We start from the raw sequence: 22,412 nt of genomic DNA, 5'->3' as shown, positions 1-22,412 counted from the left end.
GACAAATATGAACAGTCAGGAAGAGACCACAAAGGAAAAGAAATAATAAAAAATCAGATGGAGATAGCAGATGGAGATAGGTTATGGCCAGTGTCTACAACTGCTTTAAATGAAGGGAGACTTCCTACACAAAATCATTCATTAATTCAGATTATGGCTATTTAAATAATACAAAAAAAATTTACTGATTGCAAAATGCTTGCTATTTGCAGGTGGGAGAAAGCTGGAGAAGTGAGTAGGGAGCTTTGGGAAAAAGCTGGCAAACAAGGACTGCTCGGTGTCAACATCAAAGAGAACCATGGAGGGATTGGTGGGGACTTGTACTCAGCAGCTGTTGTCTGGGAGGAGCAGTAAGTATGGACACATTTGAAGTTAAGTCTTGCTTTATAAATATAAACGTTTCAGTTTTCTAAGATGATTTAAAAAATGCTTTCTAATTCTCCTTTAAGATTAAAAGTTCACTGGAAAATGTGACAGATTATGCCACTCACATGCCCTTGCACATTTTTTGAACATGGAAAAATAGGAAGAGACTTCTTTTAAGTTGTTCAAATAGGTGCTATTCAAAATTAGAGATAACTTCATTTCTACAATGGCCTACGGGGTTATTTCCATCTTTAAAAATTATATTTGAGGAGCAGAAAAGTGTAAAAATATTTCTATCATATACACTAAATGTTTATAAGCAGAAATAAAAGATTTCAGTTGCTAAATGTGCAAAAGATTTGAACCAGCAATACATTATACATGGTTGAAGTTTTTTCAGATGAAAAAATTCATCCTTTCTACCAAACAAATGCAATTAAATTAAACTGAAGGTATTATTTTGTGTACCCAGAAAAGTTAATGAAAATGAAAATCATAATACCTACCACTGACATAGTTACATTTAGAGTAATTAACTCATATACACTTGGGGTATTATAAGTTAAAACAATAAATGCTTTGGGGATTAAAAATATAGATATGTATAAAAACAAAATGTTTCTGCTCTTTAATCTAGGATGCCACTGTGAAGAATTTATTTTAAGGAAATAATTTAATAGAAAAAAATGCTATGTACAGAAATCACAGTTATGGTAGATCATAGACCCCCAAACTTGGAAGTAATCTAGATGTCAATCAATGGGGAAATGAATAAGTAAATTATAGTACGTAATCTCTTGCTAATATTTTTTTAAATTTTTTAAAAAGATTTATTTATTTATTTATTTATACAAGCACTGGGTACAGTCAGAGGTATGGGAGGGTGAGAGAATGCACCAGAGCCAGAGCGGAGAGCAGAAAAGGCAGAGTGACGAAGTACACTGCTGAGAGGAGCAGCGGGCAGCAGAAGAGGTCTGCGCACCATGTCAGACCGGGATCGAACCGGCGCTGCAGAGGCTGCGGGCAGCTTTGCAGCCCAGCGCTCAACTGCTGTGCCACCGGGAGGCCCCTTGATAATATTTTGCAGCTATTCAAGATTATTATTGTGACAACTATGTAAGAAATAGGAATTTTTTTCCATGTCATGTAATTTATTTATTTATTTATTTATTTTAAAGATTCATGCATACAAAAGCTGGGGTACAGGCCAGAGATGTGGGGGGTGAGAGGATTCACCAGAGACAGATTGGGGAACAGAACAGGCAGACTGACTGAAATACACTGCTGAGGGGAGCAGCAGGTGAGACAGGAGAGGTTGGCTTCGGCATGTGGTTTCTCCCTGGTGGCCGCGAGATCGAACTCATGCTGCAGAGGCTGCAGGTTGCTTCATAATGCGGTGCTCAACCCCTTGGGCCATGTCAAGGGAGGCCATACTCAGGGAGGCCATGTCCTGTAATTTATAAAGAACCTAGTGAAGTACAAAATTCACACAGTAACTGTGGCTGTATTAGATTATATTCTAATGGCAAAGGTAATTTGTCAAAATGTTGCTATGTAAAGGTAATGCAGTTATAGATTATGAATATCTTTAAAGATTTTGTCTTTTAATTCATCACTTAAGTGATCATTAAATTCTGTTAGTGCACTGTTATGTGAGAGCCACAAATTTAGAGATTAGTAAAAAATAAAGGAAAAAAAACCTTCAGGAACTTCATAGGTTTGTGGGAAGACATGTTATTACCATACAATGTGATAAGACCTTTCATAATTTGTTGTTATTTTTAAATTGAGAAACAAACTAAAAACAGGGCAAAACTGCTATTTTATGCTTTAAATTTTCTTTTTTTCTTTTTAAGAGCATATTCAAATTGTACAGGTCCAGGTTTTAGTCTTCATTCAGATATTGTCATGCCCTATATTGCAAATTATGGCTCAGAAGAACAGATTAAGCGCTTCATCCCGCAGATGACTGCAGGGAAATGTATTGGGGCCATTGCAATGACAGAGCCTGGAGCTGGAAGGTAAATAAACATTCAGTTGGTTATGAATTCTTAGAAACACTGCCCTAACAACAAATAGCTGCTCAGTACAACTCTGGATATGCTAGGAGAATTACGAAGACAAACACAGAGAACTTCCAACCTCAGTTTTTACCAATTAATGTATTTTTCATCCTGTCTTTCAATTACAGTGATTTGCAAGGAGTGAGAACAAATGCCAAAAAGGATGGAAGTGATTGGATTCTGAATGGGAGCAAGGTGTGTAAAAGGGGCGTCCACAGCCTTCACCCAAGTCACACACTGCAGACCCATGTCTGACAACTTCTGTTTATTGATTCTATCACTTCTAGGAACTCATGCAGGAATTGAGTTTACTTAGGTTTGTTTTGGAGACAGTAAGAATTTGTTATGTGAAGTAGGCTCCTATTTCACTTCGCATTTTGCTTGACCCCTCTCTAAGATGACTGCTGCTCTTGTAGCTTTCAGACAGCCTTTCTTAAGCCAGAAATGGGGAAAGTAAGGCTCACATTGTTGAAGCACAGCACAAACAACAACTAATCATCATAAAACTTTAATGAGAAATTGGGAAAAAAACTTTCTTGTAAATATCAAAAAGTTTCATAATATCTTAGAAGAGAAAAATATCTTTGATAGAATTTGAGAGCCCTTCAGTCCTTCTAAGAGTCATAGCAACCTACTGATAGAACTGGAGAGCCCCTTTTTAAGGTTACAGACAGATTCAGTAGTAAATATATCCCTTAGAGACTAATGTTGCTGATGGTAGAGGTTTCTTCTACGTAAAACTGAATCTGGTATGCACTCAGTAAATACTTGTTAACTGTTAGGTGAGGGAAAGATGTCCATTTTCTACTGTAAGGAAATCTTGTTTCAAGGCCTGTTGCAGGACTGATTTTTTTTTAAATTTCTAAGTAGTTTTAGACCATACCTTTATATTTACAAAATTAAAAGTTTGAATGATGTGGCCTTGTCGAATAGCTATGAAATTTTGTAAACATGCAGTTTCTGTGCTTATGTAGATCAGTTTGTGGATTGATATTGGTCTGAAGAACACATTTTGAGTAGTCCTTTTCTAAAGACCACTCCATAATCTAGTTTTATAATTATTATAAAGAAAAAAAAAACTCGTGCTATCCAATACATTTGGAAAATATACACAATTTTCCACTCTTTGATATGCATTGTGAACCTTTTAAAGTTGAATACAGTATGCCTTATACCCTAGGAAATTCTTTTTATAAAGTTTCTTAAGTCACTGATGTTTTTCAAACATATTTTAAGAAATATTATTTTAAATTATCCTAAGAATTATAAGTTTACTGCTAATATACAATCAGTTAACTCTACCCACAGTGGACTAATTTGGGCAAAAAGTAGGATATTTAGGACTTCATCTTTGTACACTTGGCTCAGTTTGTCTGCTTTTTTTTTTTTTAATTTAAGGAGCAGGTTTATTAGGAAAAGAGTTAGAAGAATAAAGAAGAATAAAGGACACTTGCATAGATACAAGTGGGCAGAAATTGCTGCCTCAGTTCATCTTTGTGGAAACACTGAATATGTTCCCAAACTCTATTAGAAAGAGTAGAAAAATTAAAGCAAGCCTGAGTAAAGGAATAAGTAACTACACATAGTACAGCAACACATGAATTAGTTTATGCCCATTAAAACATCCATACAAGGTTTTTAACAGCAGAGGAAAATGATAAAAATAAAAACTATGCTTTTTCAGAAACTGATAAATCTAAGAGCACAAATGCTTTAATACAATTGCACCATTTAGAGCAGATTCCTTTTTCTTATCTGCAGCTTCTTTCTAAAATAGGGGGAGAAAGAAGAAGGATGGGTAAAGGATAGAGTGGGAGAGGAAACCAGTGGAGCTTGCTGGAGGATGGTGGGCACGTTCCTGATGGGAAAACTATGGTGGCCACACTTGAGGGGAGAAATGCTGTATTGTGAAAAAACAAACAAGGATGTTTGAAAACAAAAATAAATTAATTAATGAAAACTACACAATAAAACAGTTTATCATTTTCATAGCCAATTTTGTTTTAATTTGGAAAGAGCATCCTGCCTTCATTTTTATTATTATTTACAATATTATTAGTAGAAAGAAAACATACAGACTTCATTCTGCCATGCATTGGCTTGTTTTCCCCGCCTCTTTACTAATCTCGTGTATGAAAAACCATCGCTGCACTGGGATAGATACAGTGAGAAGGATAAAACCTGTCTTTTACGTTCAGTATTCTTGCTCTATGGCCCCTAGTTGTGGCTTGCCCAGGGACCTGCGTGGTTGTGCAGTCTCGGTGTGCTTGATCTGCAGGTTTTCATCACTAATGGGTGGCTTAGTGACGTTGTGATCGTGGTGGCCGTGACAAGCCGGGAAGCTCGCTCTCCAGCCCATGGCATTAGCCTTTTTCTGGTGGAAAATGGAATGAAAGGATTTATCAAGGGACGAAAGCTACATAAAATGGGTCTAAAAGCCCAGGTAAGTCATAATATAAATCATAGTCGAGTCATCATTGACTCCATTATTAATAAATTATTAATTAGAAATAATTACATTTACTCAATTACACCTAGTCTATAGAACTACAGGTGACAAGTCACACCTCCCTGTGCTGAAATCCTAAAATAGCCTTTCCAAGAATAACACTAGATGTTTAATTCACCATTTATATACCTGTGTCTCTTTCTGGTGGTCAGCAGTGGAGGTGAATAGGGTATTTTGAATCCTTTAGAAATGGCAACATTAGGGGCCTCCCTGGTGCACAGCGATTGAGCGCTGGGTTGCGAGGCTGCCCGCAGCCTCTGCAGCGCTGGTTCGACCCCCGGCCACCAGGCGAGGGTCCCACATGGCGCCCAGACCTCTCCTGCCGCACCTGCTGCTCCCCTCAGCAGTATACTGCGTCAGTCTGCCTGTTCTACTCTCCACTCTGGCTCTGGTGAACTCTCTCACCCTCCTGCGCTTCTGACTATACCCAGTGCTTGTATAAATAAATAAATCTAAATAAATAAATCCCTTGCTTGTTGCTAAAAAAATGAAATGGCAACATTAGATGCAGGATAATAGGACCTCTGAAATTATTGAAGAAAATGATTAAATAAGAAAAGAAAATTTTAACTCTTTGGTAATTTTTAAGTACCAGAAAGAATTTATTTTACTCAATAAGATTAGAAATTCTTAGTTCTCACTACCTGTAAAACTGGACAACACTAGAACTTGAGTGAGTGACATTGCAGTAGGAAAGCCACAGGTTTTGTGGTCAGCTTAAGCTGGGCTTAAATCCCTGCTTTATCCCTTGCTTGTGTTCATTCAGCTCTCTGACTTGGCGCTCAGTCTGTTTGCTTGTTGTGTTGTTTTTTCATTGGGTTGTTAGAAGTGTTAAATGAATGCTCTGCTTAATTGTCTGATCACTTAGGATACTGCAGAATTATTCTTTGAAGATGTGCGGTTGCCAGCTAGTGCCCTGCTTGGAGAAGAGAATAAAGGCTTCTATTACCTCATGCAAGAGCTTCCACAGGTCAGAAATACCAAAGAGTCTATCTCTTGATTAGATGGTAGACTGGAGTAGTATAATGTAAACCCACGCATACAGATCTTGTGATATAACAAATCATTTGCATCTATCTTGAAAGTTATAGAAAAAATAAGTTTGTGAGCAAATATTATTTAAAAATGAACAGTGCAGTGATGTGAAAAAAGAATAATAATAAAAAAATGAGTTTGTGTAGGATAGATAAGGGAATAACTTAACTCAGGGATCTCCAGTCATAGTTTGTAAGTGAGTAGTAGATATTTCTGTGATTCCTTGAAATTATTTTAGCTTCTTAGCTAACTTTGGCTGAGAACTCTTACCTCTTTATAAGAATATATCAATCCAAATATTTGGAAGTTTTTTTTTAAAGTACCCTTGAGTCAAAGGGGAAAGGTGCTGAGTTCAGGCATAGAAGCGGTAGTCACATAAGGTCACCCCTCATGTCTGTTTTTGGTCATTGTGTCTCATATAACCACAGAAGAAGGGGACATATGTTGAGTGACTGTCACAGTGTGAATTAAATAGGAAATTGAGCACAAAGGCTAGGAACCCTGGCATGGAAATAAAATATGAAAATCACCAGTGAGGTAGAATTAAACTGATTGTGTATCCTTCTGTACTAATTGGAAGAATTTAATCTAAGCACTTTAAGGTGCTGATTTCCAGATATATTAGGATATGTAATGCACAGAGATCAATAAATAAAAAATTAAGACTTCAGAATTATTTTAAGAGATGAATAAACAAGAGGGAATTCAGTTAATTCTATATATATCTTTATAAAGACATAAAAATAAAGGATTTTCTTTAGAGTGTTATTACAGATATGTCAAAATATTCTTATAAATTTCTATGGGAGCCTTTTCTTATAAAGAGTTCTTATAAAGAGTTATGGAATCAATTAATTTTTAGTAGATTTATGAAGATTATGAGATTTGCTGCTGAAATGATGTGAAAATAACTTGTATAATTAAAATAATGTTCCAGACCAACTGTTTGGGTTACAGGAAAGACTATTGATTGCTGAGTTGGCAATTTCAGCCTGTGAATTCATGTTTGAAGAAACCAGGAACTATGTTAAACAAAGAAAAGCTTTTGGGAAAACAGTTGCACATATACAGGTAAGTTTGTTTGCTTAGTATTAGGTGATATGAATTTACTTATCTGATATTTAATACCTAGTGGAAGGATTTAGTAAAGAAGAAAAGATTGTGCTTGTGGAGAACACAATCAACTGCATAGGATCTTTGAGAAAATGTAGGGGTACCGGTGTCAAACAACATGGAAAGATAAAACCTTCCCATCTCAACAGGAGAGGTGCTTCCTTTTTGTACCAGGAGGAATAGGAAGCCCTATCAGAAGAAAATTGCTAAATCACTTTTCTGAAGACTGTCATTTCCTTAAATAACAACAGGAAAAAGAAGTGAGTGAAGAGGCATGGAGGTGTCCAAGGAGATGAGGAGTCCTTAGGGTATGAAAGATTGAAATAAGAGAAACAGAGAATTGGAGAAACTCTGGCTGTATTGAGAACAGAGATGAAGTTAGTGATCATGAATTGAGAGTGGTACCTTAAGCATTTTCTTTTCATCAACTTTACTAAAATGGCTTTTCTTCCTGGACTCAAATGTGGAGAAGGTAGATGATTATATTTAATTAAGGTTGGATTTTGTCAGGAACTCAGTATGCAGGGGTCATAATCACAAGCTATGCTGTAGGGTAAGGTAAAAGTATCAGGCTTTTCTGCCCTCCCGCCATTAAGACAGATGAGGGAACCCTGTGGTCCTGAATGCATGCTGAAGTGAATACACCTGGGCTGAGAGTCTGAGTTTATAAGGGCGGCATCATGGGGACGCCAGCAGAAGCCAAGAACGAGCAGATCCATGAGAAGAGCAGAGAGAATGTGAGAGAAGGCTGGAGAGCCCAGAGTGAAGACTTGCTGTGGGCTGGGAAGCCTGCCAGCCTCTCGGCCCCCCAGCACCCCTGCCTGCTGTGTACCTGGTAATCCCAATAAAAACAAGCAAAAGCCACTGAGGGTTCCAGAACTCTCTCCTCCTTTACCCCATCTGCATGGGATCATAGAAAACCTGCTCAGTGGCCCATTCCTGCCCCTACATATGCCAATCAACTTTCAGACCCTCTGGTTTCTTCTTAAAGTACAGTTTATTAAAATGCAGTCATCAAATTGGCAGAATCTTTTACCAGCAATAAAGCCTGGAGTTGGAAATCTACTTGAAAAGTTTTAAGTAGAATGATCTTTGTGATGGAAAAAGGAGAAACAAAACACTTTGGTAACTTTTCGAGACCAGCAGGGTAGAAATGAAGTGTGGTGTATATACCAGCGCTGATACTTGAGTCTCTGTGTGGTAAACAAGTTATAGTATCCCTTTGAGAAGTATATCCTTATTTAAGATATGAATGATATCAGTAACTACCTCAGAGTTTCTGTGATGATTATATGGAGGAAGCAAACACAAGTGTTTCGAATGTTGGCTAAGTAAGCACTCATTAAGGGTAGCTTTTGTTATTGCTTTCCTCTTAACATAATCGCTTCCTCCATTTTGTTCCATTAAAAGTAATCTTTTTATTAAATTTGTGCTCCCGATCTGGACCTACTCCATGTCATTTTGAGAACTATTTGCTGCCAATATATTCAGCATGTTAACTTTTTGCATCCTGAGAAATCTTCTCTACACTTTATTTTTCTTATTGACAGATCTAAAAGAAGCTTTGAATCTGTAAAAATGAGGCACACATTCAAGAATACATTTTTAAAAACATATAACTTGACTCGCCTAAATTGCAATGTACTTATGAGAAAGAATGCCATACTTTATATTCCGTTTCATTTTCATTTATATTCCCTTTCATTTCATTGTATCAGTGATTTACACATATCAGTGATTCTCAATGACTGCTCTCTTCCCCCATTTAGAAATGTCAGAGAGGCATCAATGTGGATTGGAGGAATAACTGTCTCTCGTGCCATTGAGGCGAGTGTTGTGGAATATTCTATAATTCAGACATGTTTTTGTATAGCAATTGTCTCCTCCCTCAAAATCCCAATATTCTCTCACTGAGAAATACTGACATGCATGATTGTAGCGGCAGGAAGGGCCAGTGCAGAATCTCTATGATCAAGTAGATGGGGTAAAGGAGAGAGAGAGTCCTAGAGACTTCAGTGGCTTTTGCAGGCTTTTATTAGGTTTAGCAGGTACATGGCAGGCAGGGGTACTGGGGGGCTGGGAGGCCTCCCAGCCCCCAGCAAGTCTTCTCTCTTTCTGGGCTCTCCCGGAGTTCTCTGATGGTCTCTGCTTCTCTTTCTCTCTCTTTCTCGCTGCTTCTCGTGGTTCTGCTCTCTGCTAGCATCCCCGTGACGCCACCCTTATAAGCCCAGTCTTAGCCCAGGTGAATCCCATCTACATATGCCCACACCCTACTCCAGGCGCCGGCCATCAGGCATGCATTCAGGGCCATCAGGCATGCATTCAGGGCCACAGGTTTCCCTCATCAGTCCTAATGGCGGGAGGGCAGAAAGGCCTGATACTATTTTTTACCTTACCCTACAATGATTTATTCCTTTTGTTTTTCTGAACAAATATGCATTGCTTGCCTTCTAAGAGTTGTGTATTCAAATGTTACTTGATAGGTGTGACTCTGGGAATAGGCAGTTTAGGCTCCTAGCAATACAAAGCAACTGATCCCAAGTGTGTCTTCTCAACTGTATTCCAAGTGGAATTAATATCATTCTGCTTCTAAAATTCAACTATTATCACTTTCACATCAAACATATTTATTAAAACACTTATGCTTTTACTCCTATTCTGGATACTATAAAAAGTAAACCAAATAAGCATACTTCCCATCTTCTTGGAAATCTACACTTCTTTTGTTTATGGAATTCCTATTAAATGACAACAAAGATGACTGTAAGATCACTAGGATTGTCTGCATAGTTCAAAATGTTAAATGTGAATTGCCATTAATGAGAAGATAAGGTTATGGGTGTGTGGATGGGGGTTGTGTGTGTATTTTGATGGCAAAAAGATAAGACATAGTTTAAATAGTTGTAATCCTTTTCAAAGCAAGTACCATTTAACCTTCTTTCAAATGTAGTTTACTAAAATTTCACTAGGTGGCAGTAGCATCCTGCTTCTACCCATACGTTATTGGAACAGTGTTTTCCCAGTGAATAATCATGTTCTGAGATATTTCTTCTATCTTCCTTTTTTATCTAAATAACTATCTTTGAATAATAGTTTCATATTCAATCTAGGAATGTATTCAAAGAAAATGAGTGATGAGTACGTGGCCATATCTCCTACGCTTGAGCTGGGGATACATCATAGTTCCAGTCAGTAAATGAAAATAGAAGGCCTTTAAATCTTATATAATATTTGACCGAATAACTTCATTTTGCCATTTGTTATCCTTGAATTTTGAGCATTTGAAACCTCTCTGACTATATGTGTCTCGCAAAATTTATTTTCTTTTTAAGATGGATGCCTACCATACTTAAGTAGTAATAGTTCCAGGATTTTCATTGCTTTTCACCCATGCTCTAAACATTTGACATCAAGTATCATGATTTTCCACCAAGTTAGATAATAAGACAGTAAAATTCAGATTTTAAATATTATCATTTATTGCATTGTGTTTATGTGCCAGACACTTGCTAAATGGATTGTCTTATATTCTTCACATCAACCCTATAAATATTATATTAATCTTCATTTTACAGATAAGGGTATTGATTCATAGAGAGGTTAAGTAACTCGCTCAAGAGTACACAGATGTTCTAACACTGGAACCTACACTCTTAACCAATAGACTGGATTTACAAAGCAACTTTCTGGAAATGTAAAGTAAATAGATCTCCTCAACCCCCACCTCCAACTTCCTTCACTCATGGGCAATGAACTGAAAATGCAAATTTCTTTCTAAAGCAAACTTAGTTGTTTACTATGTGGTGTGTGCTCTTGATTATGTGGGCAAAAGTATTAGGAAAAGGAATCAGAAAGCAAAAAATAACACTTCTTTACATTCCTTCAAAAGGAAAGAATATCCAATTCCTGAGACCCTTGACTACGGGATTAAATAGCTTTAAATTTTAGGTAGCAAACCTATGATGTTATGTTTTTTGTTTTTAAAGATTTATGTATTTATTTATACAAGTACTGGGTTCAGACAGAAGTACGGGAGGGTTGAGAGAATTCACTAGAGCCAGAGCGGGGAGCAGAGCAGGCAGAAGGACCGAAGTACACTGCTGAGGGGAGCAGCGGGCGGCAGGAGAGGTCTGCGTGCCATGCGGGACCCTCTTACCAGGAGCTGGGGATCAACCTCTGCGCCACCGGGGAGGCCCTGATGTTATGTTTTATAGTTGAGCCAAAACACATTGGAATACAGTAAATGGGATTGTTTAAGTGAAACAGTGGACACATAACCTATCCAAGGTGTCTTTCAATCTTACTATTCTGTGATTCTAAGAATTTTGTCATTCAAAACTCAGAACCAGACTCTACCTGCCCCACTTAGTAAATTTATGAAAATGTTTTTTGAATGTTATCTGCATTAATATCTATTAGCAATTATTAAGGAATGTTGAAAATTCTGCTGCAGGCATGTTACCCACCCACAGGAAGCGCCTTGAATAATATGTGGTACAATTATTAGCTGCCATTCATTAGAGAATGATTTCTTAAAGCCTGACACTGTGAAGAACAAAGATCAAATCTGTTTAGGAACACCCAGCTCTATGCCAACTCTATGTAAATATTTAATCTCTATCCCCAGAGCGTAAAGATGTACTTTGGGAGGCATTAATTCCTTCAAACCTGTGGACCTCACTGAATGCACTGAAGCAAGAATTCTAAATGAGCCCACCCTGGTCTGAAATTTAACTTCATTTTCTAGAAGCTCCGTCTGTCTAGATAGGAACACCTCTCATATGGACTTAGAAATCTTAATTCTCTTGTGTTGTGAATAATGCATAAATTTTCAAATGTGGCATCAAGGAAGGGAGGACAAAATCACTTGACTTATCCGCTCCCCCCTTATTTTTCCAAGTGAAGTGCCATGGAGAAACCAGAAGTAGGCGTACAACTCAGATTCAGGGATTTTTATGGAATATATATATATACACTCATCTGTTTTCAATGTCTAGGGAAGTATTTCCCTACTTCTTTAATGTTTCTCATTCCATTTTTAGATCTTCTATGAGTAACCTTGAATGTGGATTGGGAGTGGGAAGCTTAGTGCTGACTAAAAGGTAGAGATTTGCCCGAATAGAATATAAATGAGAAGAAAGGGAGATAGAAAAAGAGAAAGAAGGTGTGGGTAAGAACGTTTTGCTGTCACCCAGTTTGTTCTGCGGTAGAGGCTGGATTACAGAGCTGGGAAAGGAGTGGCGTCAGCCTTCCCACTGCTTGGTTTGGGAAGTATTAGGTGCCAGTCACATTGACTGTTTTTCTCTAAAACAAAGAAGCCGAGTAGAGAAATGTGTATCCTTGACTTTATTAGTAGAGAAAAATTTTCTATGGAGCAGATTCCAAATAGGTTTTCAACCACTGTACCTAAAGGACTTTACCGCAAGGGGGCGCTCACCCACTGACATCATGCTGTTAATGAAGACGTTCTCCTGAATGTTCTAAATTTTAAAATCTAAAATGAGGTGTTGTTTATGTATTATCTGTTTTGTATCTTTTCTTTTTAATACGAGTTTACTTAGCATTGAAACACTGGATTTTAAACTGCAGCCTCTTTGTTGAAGGGAAAATAGCCCAATAACACTACTTCTGTTTTGCTATGAAGATCTTTTAACATATAATTTTTGATGTGCTAAATGACTCAAATGTGTACTTCTACCATGCTCATTTTTCTCCCCTTCATTTCCTTTAAACTCAAGACGGTGCAGCATAAACTCGCAGAATTAAAAACACACATTTGTGTAACCAGAGCTTTTGTGGACAGCTGTCTCCAGCTGCATGAAACTAAACGTCTGGACTCAGCCACGGCTTCCATGGCGAAATATTGGTATGCGTGCTACAGTAATTAAAATGTGTTTGCACAGACTGTTATGGAATTCTGCCAACTTTAAACTCAACCTTTGAGGGTCTTAAAGGAAGAAGGCTTTGTAAATGAAAACTAGCAGTGAGAACCAAGTTCTTAAAAACTGCTGACAGTTCCTATTAAGTCTATTTAAAACATGCTAAAAATTACTCGAGTTGGTATTTAACTTTTAGCTTGCCATTGAAAATAATATATTAAGAGACTGAAGTTGGATGACTGATTAATTCATTGAAGTGATAGTTTAATCTCGAATTATCTGAAGACTGGTAATAGAACAGTTCTGAGAGAGTGTCCCAATTCTTTCATACAATAACTATAATTATATTCTATTCTCTCAGGGCAAAATGAATAGACTGGACTGGATTTTTCTATTTAAAGTTTTTTTCCAGAGCTAAAAAAAAATCTCAAAGAACTAACTGTCCAATTAAAAGTTGCACAAGTTCTATAAAGGAAAAGGGTAAAAATGTTTTGTCAACTTTAGAAAGACTTTTATTTGTATTAAAGATAATTAAAAATGGTATAAAGATGAGTTAATTGAAAAAAGACCCTTAGAAGACTTTTGTATATTTTAAGATGCAAGAACATAGTTTAAATCAGATTCTGGAAGTAGGGTTGGTTTCCTCTGTTTTAAAAACAAACATTCTCACATCTCATTAGTCCTAAAGTAACCTAGAAAAAATTCCTGTCATTATTCATTAACTTCTGTTCAGTTCGATGAGAAGTAGAATGGGGAATACACAGAAAAGTGCTTTATATAATGATCCCAAAATAATTGTCAGATTGAGAGTGATAAAAAATAACTAAGAGCTTACACTTTTGGGGGAGACATTTTACATGTTCATTTATAGCATGTTCTTTGATTAGTAGGAAAAAGTGTAAAAATAATCAGATAAGTTATCTGGAAAAAGATATTTGGATAGGTATTGACCTCACTGTTCTTTGAAAACTCCAGATTTATAGACATACTGGTATTTCACATTGAAACAGAGGAAGTAACTAGTTATAGTTTAGTCAATATTTAACTGAAATACTTTTCAAATATAAAAGTTTATAGAATTCTAAGTGTCACTGCTCCCGAGGTCTTCTCTGTTAATCATTACTGTATTATTACTGTATTTCTTTGGAACATCCCCAGCTATGGCTTGAGTTAAACATTATTTTTAAGAGAAAAATGTGTCAATGTTTATTACTTCTGCTTTAGGTTTCCCACAATTGAAAACTAAGTTGAAAAGAATTTTGCACTAATGTGTTTTTATATTAAGAAAATAAAGTCCCTATCACTTATCATATAGATTTTAATGATAGTTACAATTGTTATGATAAGAGCAAAATAGAATAACTCCAGTACTTCATTTTAATATACACATACTTCAGGAATTATAATTCCCAAATAATCTTTAATAGGTTTTCTGTATGATAGAATAACTTTAGTAGTAGTCTACCCTCTTCAATTTTCACTTTTTTACTTCCATTTTGTTTCTGAAAGACCTGAAAAAAACATTTATTTTTCACGGTTCTGAAATTTAGAGTTGCAACATTTACTTAAGTGATACATTTGAAGAAAAAAATACATGTATATATGGCAAAAGCAAAAGGAAATAGATGCTGTATTATGATACAGTTAACTTGGATCACATAGAGAATCTAAATAAATTAAACCAAATTCAAGCTTTCACTAGATCCTTTTAGGCCTAAAGTAGTCAAACTTTAATAATCTAAACTTTCCACAGTTTGTGTCTGATCTTAACAAAAACCCAGCCAGAAATATAACTGATGAAGAAATAATTTGTTATATGAAAATTCTCCTAAGATTTATTTCATGTGTAATTTATGTAAATTTTCTATGGTTGTTTAATATGCTGATTTTAATTGTTTAATAAATATATATACTTAAATAGTCATTTATAATTTGTTTACTGACCTGCTCTAAAATATCACATGAAAATTCATTTCATATGTTCCTTGTCTGCTTTGTATTTGATCGTCTAGGGCATCTGAGTTGCAAAACAGTGTGGCTTATGACTGTGTACAGCTCCACGGAGGCTGGGGCTACATGTGGGAGTACCCGATTGCCAAGTGAGTATGTCTTTTGTGTTACACTCTCTTGGATGATGTGAAGAAACAGGGAAATTTCTTTACTGTACTTTCTGCATTGAGTATAAAGGGAAAGAGGTACAAAAGCTTTGCATTTGTCAGCTAACTACAGAGTATGTCAAAATGACGAAACAGGTTTGTTATCAGCTTAACATATGAGAAATTTATCCTTTTGGAAGAAAGTGAAGAGACTTATTACAATATGCAAAACTTTCATTGACTTACTACACGAAAGAACTGATGTAAATTTTTTTTTTTTTTTTTTTTTATAAATTTTATTGTTATATTCCCCATACAATTGCAGCCCCCCATTCTGACCCCAATCCCTCCCCTCCCGCCCCCGCCCCCCTAAAAGTGTCTCTGGTTCATAGTTTTTTGTTGATTTTGATTTTCACTTTCTTATAGTTATTCATTTTCCTGGTCCCTTATTTAAGTTTTCTAGATTCCTGCTATGAGTGAGACCATCCGGTATTTTTCTTTTTCTTTTTGGCTTATTTCGCTGAGCATGATCCCTTCCAGCGCCATCCATGTTGCAGCAAATTGCATGTGTTTATCTTTTTTGAATGCTGAGTAATATTCCATGGTATATATGTACCACATCTTCTTGATCCAGTTGATGTAAATTTTTTTAAAAGATTTATTCATCGGGGCCTCCCCGGTGGCGCAGCGGTTGAGCGCTGGGTTGCGAAGCTGCCTGCGGCCTCTGCGGCGCCGGTTCGATCCCCGGCTGCTCCCCGGCCACCTGAGGAGGGTCCCACATGGCGCGCGGACCTCTCCTGCCGCCTGCTGCTCCCCTCAGCAGTGTACTTCAGTCCTTCTGCCTGCTCTGCTCCCCACTCTGGCTCTGGTGAATTCTCTCACCCTCCCGCGCTTCTGACTGTACCCAGTGCATGTATAAACAAAAAAACAAACAAATATAATAAATAAATAAATAAAAACATGCCTCTATTAAAAAAAAAAACTAAAAAAAAAAAAAAGATTTATTCATCTATGCATATAAGAACTAGGGGTATAGTGGAGGTGAGAGGATTCACCAAAGACAGACTGGGGAACAGAACAGGCAGATTAACTGAAATACACTGCTGAGGGGAGCAGCAGGCAAGACAGGAGAGGTCTGCTGTGCCATGTGGGTCACCTTCCTGGCCAGGGATCAAACTCATGCTGCAGTGGCTGCAGATAGCTTCACAGTGCTGCGTCTTATTCCCTTGCACTACCATGGAGGTCCCCTGATATAAATTTTTTAATAGTTGAATAATATTTATTTTCTTAATTATCTGTGAGTATCCAGGTACTTGTTTTTTATTGTAACAATACTTCAACAAATATCTTTATACATTTACGTTAGGAACATGTCAATTACAACAGGACAGAGACCCAAAAGTATTGTTTCTTCAAAACTACACACATTTTAAATTTAACACATTTCCAAATTATTTCCTCCAGCTTGTAGCAACTTATTCTAAAATGAACAAAATCTGAAATAACTTATCCTCCTAAGCTGTGGGTAAAAAAATAGGTTATCATCTTTAATTTGTATTGATTATTATTTTAGTTTATTTTACTGTTGGAAGAACACTTAACATGAGATCTACTTTTCATGAATGTTTTAAGTGTATTATAGAGTAATGTTAACTAGAGTAATGTAGTAAAGATTCTAGAGCTCATTCAGCTTAACTGAGACATTTAAAAAAAATATTTATTTTTGTGTAGAAGAACTGGGGTGTAGGCCAGAGGTGTGGGGTGAGAGGATTCAGCAGAGACAGAGTAGGGAGCAGAATAGGTAGACCTACTGAAATACACTGCTGAGGGGAACAGTGGGCAAACAGGATCAGTCTGCTGCGCCATGTGGGTCAGCTCCTGGCCGGGGATCGAACTCAGGCCATAGTGTTGATTGTGCTGAGTGTTAAACCCTAGGCCACTAGTGAGGCCCCTGAACTGAGAATTTTACCTAATGGTTAGTAACTTCCCATTTACCCTTTCTGGTAGCCCCTGGCAACCACCATCCCTCTTTGATTCTATGAATTTGACTATTTTAGAGATCTCATAGTCATGGAATCATACAGTATCGGTTTTTCCTTGACTAGCTTATTAGCACTAGCAAAATGTACTCAAGGTTGATCCAGATTGTCACATATTGCAGAATTTCCTTTTATGGTTTTTTAAGGTTGAATAGTACTCCATTGTATGTATAAACTACCTTTCTTTTATTCATTTATTCATTCATCTTTCTTTCTTTTATTCATTCTTTTATTCATTCATCTGCTGATAGACATTTAGGTTGTTTCCACATACTGGCTCATGTGAATAATGATTTAATGATCAGGTGAATGCTAACATTGCTTGGACTTCCTAATTTCAGTTCTTTTGAATAAATACCCAGAAGTGGGCTTGCCAGATAATATGGTAGTTGTCTTTCACTTTTTTCTTTCCTTTTCTTTTTTTTTACATCATTGTTCATTTTAAAAAAATATTTGCTTCCCCCCACCCCCTTCAGGTGTAGTCCGCATAGAGCTTCCTTCACCAATGTACCCATGTACCATCACCTCAGTCCCCTGTGCTCCTCCCTCCCTCCCTCTGATCCCTCTCCCTCCTCCTCCCCTGCAGGATGTCTCTGATTTATAATTGTCCATTTTTGCTTTGTTGTGTTGTGTACTGTTATTTTTTTTACACTGATGTCTTATTTGGTTCCCCTATATTCCTGCTATAAGTGAAACCATCCGATATTTTTCTTTTCCCTTCTGGCTTATTACACTGAGCATAATTACTTAAAGATAAACACCTGGGATTACATCAAACTGAAAAGATTCCGCACAGCAAAAGAGACATTAACCAAAACAGAGAGACACCTCACTGATTGGGGAAAAATCTCTGCACTCCAGTCAACTGATAAGAGACTTCTCACAAAGATATACAAAGAACTCTTTCACTTGTTAAGGAGCCTCCATATTATTTTCCATGGCTGCTGCACCATTTTACATTCCCAGAGTCAGTGCCCAAGGGTTCCAGTTGCTCCACATTCTTGTCAACACTTGTCTTTTGTTTTTTTGTTACTAGCCATCCTGACTGGTGAGGTATCCCATGTGTTTTTGATTTGCATTTTTCTGATAATTAGTGACATTGAGCTTTTTTTTTTCAAACACATGTTGGTTATTTTATGTCTTTTTGAGAAATATTACTTTTTTCAAAACTAAAGAAAAATTAAAATGGTACCATAGGAAAAATTTATCTGAATAAGACAGAAGCAAATTTGTCCTATCTTCAATATTTGATTCTTTAATTTGCTCTAAAAACAAACAGAAAGTATTAGTTTTTTAAAAAAAAGAATTTTTATTTCCTTCAGATTGAAAGAAATTAAAACACCCTTTTAAATTGTATTGCAAGTGGATGTTCTTGATATCAATTCATAGCAGTAACAGTTTCACAATAGGCAGCCTCCTTTTCCATATTTCTTTTTCCATTTCAATCATTTTTTCCCTACCCCTTCCCTATAGTTTTCTACCTCAGCGATTCCCTATGCCATTTCTCTATCATTTGAGAAAACATATTTTTCTCTTTTTTAACAGTATTTTCAGTTTGTAAGATTTCCCCAAGGAAGTTTTCGCTCTATAGAGAGAGTTCCAGTTAAATTTAGAATCTGAGAAAGAGAATGCTATGGATTTCTAAAACTTTTTCTTTTTTTTTTTCTTTTTTCTTTTTTAAAGTACTCCTGGCTTTGTGCCTTTTTTTTTTTTTTTAGATTTATTGATTTATTTATTTATACAAGCACAGGGTACAGTCACAAGCGCGGGAGGGTGAGAGAATTCACCAGAGCCAGAGAGGGGAGCAGAGCAGGTAGAAGGACCGAAGTACACTGCCGAGGGGAGCAGTGGACGGCAGGAGAGGTCTGCACGCCATGTGGGACCCTCCTCTGGTGGCTGGGGAGCAGCCGGGGATCGAACCGGCGCTGCAGAGGCTGCGGGCAGCTTCGCAACCCAGCGCTCAACCGCTGCACCACCGGGGAGGCCCTCTAAAACTTTTTCTAATTTTAATCTAAATACAGAGTATCTCAAGGGAAAATTTATATTTCAAGGGAAAATTTATCAAACTAGTCTTCAAATTAACTTTTAAATTTATCATTTTGGCAAGCAAAATTGAAAACATTTGAAATGCAGATAGTCTTTAATGAGGAAAGTAAACATTTTATTAAATTACATTAAAAACAGAAACTCTAGCACAGATATAATTTACTAATTTTCGCTAGCTATTGAGCAGCTCAGAAAGCTTTAATCATAGACTATAGAGTTTATAACATTTTATAAAAGCTCACAATAACTGTGGTTCTTCCCTCCTTGGGAATGAAGGATAGAGTAGCTAAAGATTTCTTTTTTTTTTTAATCAATCCTTGGGCTTGGCATAATCTCACAGAACTACTTCAAACAGGCTTTAATCAAAAGCAGATTTATTTTTTTATCTTAATATAGTAATGAAATCAGAAGTAAACATTGAGTTACACTAGCACAAATTAAATCATCCCTGGACTTTTTCCTGTATTTTCATGTTTTATTCACAATATTAATCCATCTTAAACACTATATTCATAGTGTTAACTATGCTGTTACAGCTCCTGCTGGGAATGTGGACATAGAGTGGTCAATGTTTGTCTAGTTTAGTTCAGGTTCCAAGAAAGGCATGTTAGGTAAAGGGGAGTCAGTACTCTAAATGGCCCAAGATTAGAGTGTGGTTAGGTCTAGTCTCAGAGGTGATTCCTTCCAGCCTGTAGCAAGCAAAAATTGTGACTTGATGGATTATTTGAAATCCCTGGTTTCAATCTGAAAAATGTATAATGTCTTTAATAATCCCCTTCTTGTCCATTTTGTTAGTATAAAGATTGTTATGAGCTTTTAAGTTAGACCACTGTTTCTCTCCCCCAAAGACATAGGGAAGGAACTTTTATAACAAAAGAAAGTAGTAGCTAATGTTAAAAGAACTAATTCAGCATTCAGATGATATGTGAATGCATGGTGCAGGCATTAATTTGATTTTAAAAATCATTCTAATTGTGTTTCTTATATCCTCAGATTGTGTTTGTGTGTGTTCATGTATTTCTGAGTCTTTACAGCGCAGATAAAAGAGGTCTTTTTGTTTCTTTTTTAAATTTTGGGTTTGTTTTTATGCATTTGTTTTTAAATAACTGGTCTTACAGCATGTGACTTTATTTCAATCTTACTTATTAGGCTTGGGGCCTATGAGAAATGAGACGTAAGCTTTGCCATTTCAAGATTTCTCTGCTGTGTTAAGTTTGAGATGTATTCTTCTGTTGCCTTTCCCTGTTAATTTTAGTTGATGCCTGAATTTAATTAGTAACCTATAAAAAGTTTACTGATCCATCATTACCTACTCCTTTGGAACTTCTTTAATATGAAATAAAAGGCCCACCCCTGTCCAAAAATGTCTTGTAGACAACAGAATTTGTTCAAAAGAAAAACATCTTTTAAAATAAAAATGTCCCTAATTTCAAGTTTCATCAGAAAGTAGGTACTGAAACTTTAAAATTCATTTGTGCTACAGTAAATCAAATCAGCAAATATTTATTGAATGTCTTCTGTTTGTAAGATACTATGATGAATATGGAAAAGGAAAAGTCCAGATTTGGTCATGTTCCTGGAAAGCTGACACATGTGATCTTTTAAAATACAAATTTTTAAAAAGTAAGATTTCATGCTTTTAAAAAAAAAAAAGCCTGGGCCTCCCAGGTGGCGCAGCGGTAGAGCGCTGGGTTGCGAAGCTGCCCGCGGCCTCTGTGGCGCCGGTTCGATCCCCGGCTGCTCCCCGGTTCGATCCCCGGCTGCTCCCCGGCCACCGGAGGAGGGTCCCACATGGCGCGCAGACCTCTCCTGCCGCACGCTGCTCCCCTCAGCAGTGTACTTCGGTCCTTCTGCCTGCTCTGCTCCCCGCTCTGGCTGTGGTGAATTCTTTCACCCTCCCGCGCTTCTGACTGTACCCAGTGCATGTATAAAAAAAACAAACAAATAAATAAATAAAAACATGCCTCTATTAAAAAAAAAAAAAATCTTTAAAAAAAAAAAAAAAAAGCCTTTGAATTTGTCTACTAGGAAAGTCCAAACCTCAATAACTAGTTCTAAAAGCTGGGGCAAGTGAAAATATTGTGATATAACAAGATGATTGCCAGGAGTCAGGACACCTGCATTCTTGTTACAGTTGGCCAATTATCTGTTATGTGACCAATAAGTAGCAACCATTAATTAATAATTGTATTAATTTCTCAGAATCTCAGTTCCTTTACCTGCAAAACAATATTTATTCTCCATCATCCCACAGCTGACAGGATCAAGTGAGATGAGAAAAGTTAAAAAACAACTGTATAGTGTAATGGTTGTTCTCATCACTACCAAATGCGAATTCCTGATAACATTGATTTGTTTTTTGTGGCAGTGGATTCAGTCACTGAGTATTTAACCTCATACATCACTGGAATGACTATTAACCATTTCCAAAAAATAAGTTACTAGTTAACTTTGTGGGAAGTAATATTTTCTAAGGCATCGTTTTATTCCTCCCGTGGCAGTAATGGTGGTAGGAATCTAAAGGGACACTAGAAAATAAGCAATTTCTTTTTTGTTTGTTTTCTACAAAGCCAGTGGATTCTACTTTTAGGGGACATTATGGAATAAACTTTGTGTGATTGTTTGAGAAATGAATGAATCATTTAACATAAAAAGAAAATTAAGCCATTCCATGCATTTCTGAATCTAAAACTGACTGAGTGCTTTTGTATATACTGAATTTTACAACATTAAATAAATCACTTACAAATGTAGGTTATCAATATTTTAATAGGTTTTCATAATTATATCAATCTAGGATGTATGCCATAATAGAAAAAAAACAATTTGTAAAGGACTTTTATTTGGGGAGTTTCATTAAATGAATATTTTGAAGTAAGTAATAGTTACCTGGTGAGATAAAATGTGTGGTTTCCAATAACTTGTATTCATTCATCGAACCATCTGCTATTTATCCAGATCTTATGTGGATGCCCGAGTTCAGCCAATCTATGGTGGTACCAATGAAATAATGAAGGAGCTGATTGCAAGAGAGATCGTCCGTCCATGACAAGTAGACACCTGCCCACATCCTGGGATCCTATTACAACTAATCTGGTGTTAAATCTACTCAAAATAAAATTTAACCTGCAAAGGGAAGAAACATGAGACACTTTATTATATGCTCTCTCTGTGAAGAAAGATATCAAATGCAAATATAAAATGAACACAATAGAAGAAATCTTTGAATCTAAAGTTTCAAAAATTCTCTAATACAACATTAAACT

At 36.5% G+C, this 22,412-nt stretch overlaps 1 protein-coding gene across 1 annotated transcript in view; it reads left to right on the top strand.

Annotated features, from left to right (window-relative positions):
• Window positions 1-22,195, top strand: part of ACADL (acyl-CoA dehydrogenase long chain) — a gene marked incomplete at its 3' end in the record, with an annotated part of 38,904 nt that extends 16,709 nt beyond the window's left edge. Inside the window, exons 3-11 of the mRNA XM_084248803.1 lie at window positions 213-350; window positions 2,223-2,387; window positions 2,558-2,624; window positions 4,708-4,872; window positions 5,807-5,908; window positions 6,931-7,044; window positions 12,825-12,952; window positions 14,978-15,064; window positions 22,105-22,195. Coding sequence (XP_084104929.1) covers window positions 213-350; window positions 2,223-2,387; window positions 2,558-2,624; window positions 4,708-4,872; window positions 5,807-5,908; window positions 6,931-7,044; window positions 12,825-12,952; window positions 14,978-15,064; window positions 22,105-22,195 — 1,057 coding nt within the window. The remainder of the gene's footprint in view (window positions 1-212; window positions 351-2,222; window positions 2,388-2,557; window positions 2,625-4,707; window positions 4,873-5,806; window positions 5,909-6,930; window positions 7,045-12,824; window positions 12,953-14,977; window positions 15,065-22,104) is intronic.
• Window positions 22,196-22,412: the final 217 nt, after the last annotated feature.

Source organism: Talpa europaea (assembly GCF_964194135.1).
Source record: "Talpa europaea genome assembly, chromosome: 1".
Taxonomy (NCBI): Eukaryota; Metazoa; Chordata; class Mammalia; order Eulipotyphla; family Talpidae; genus Talpa; species Talpa europaea.
This window is presented reverse-complemented; position numbering and strand designations above follow the sequence as displayed.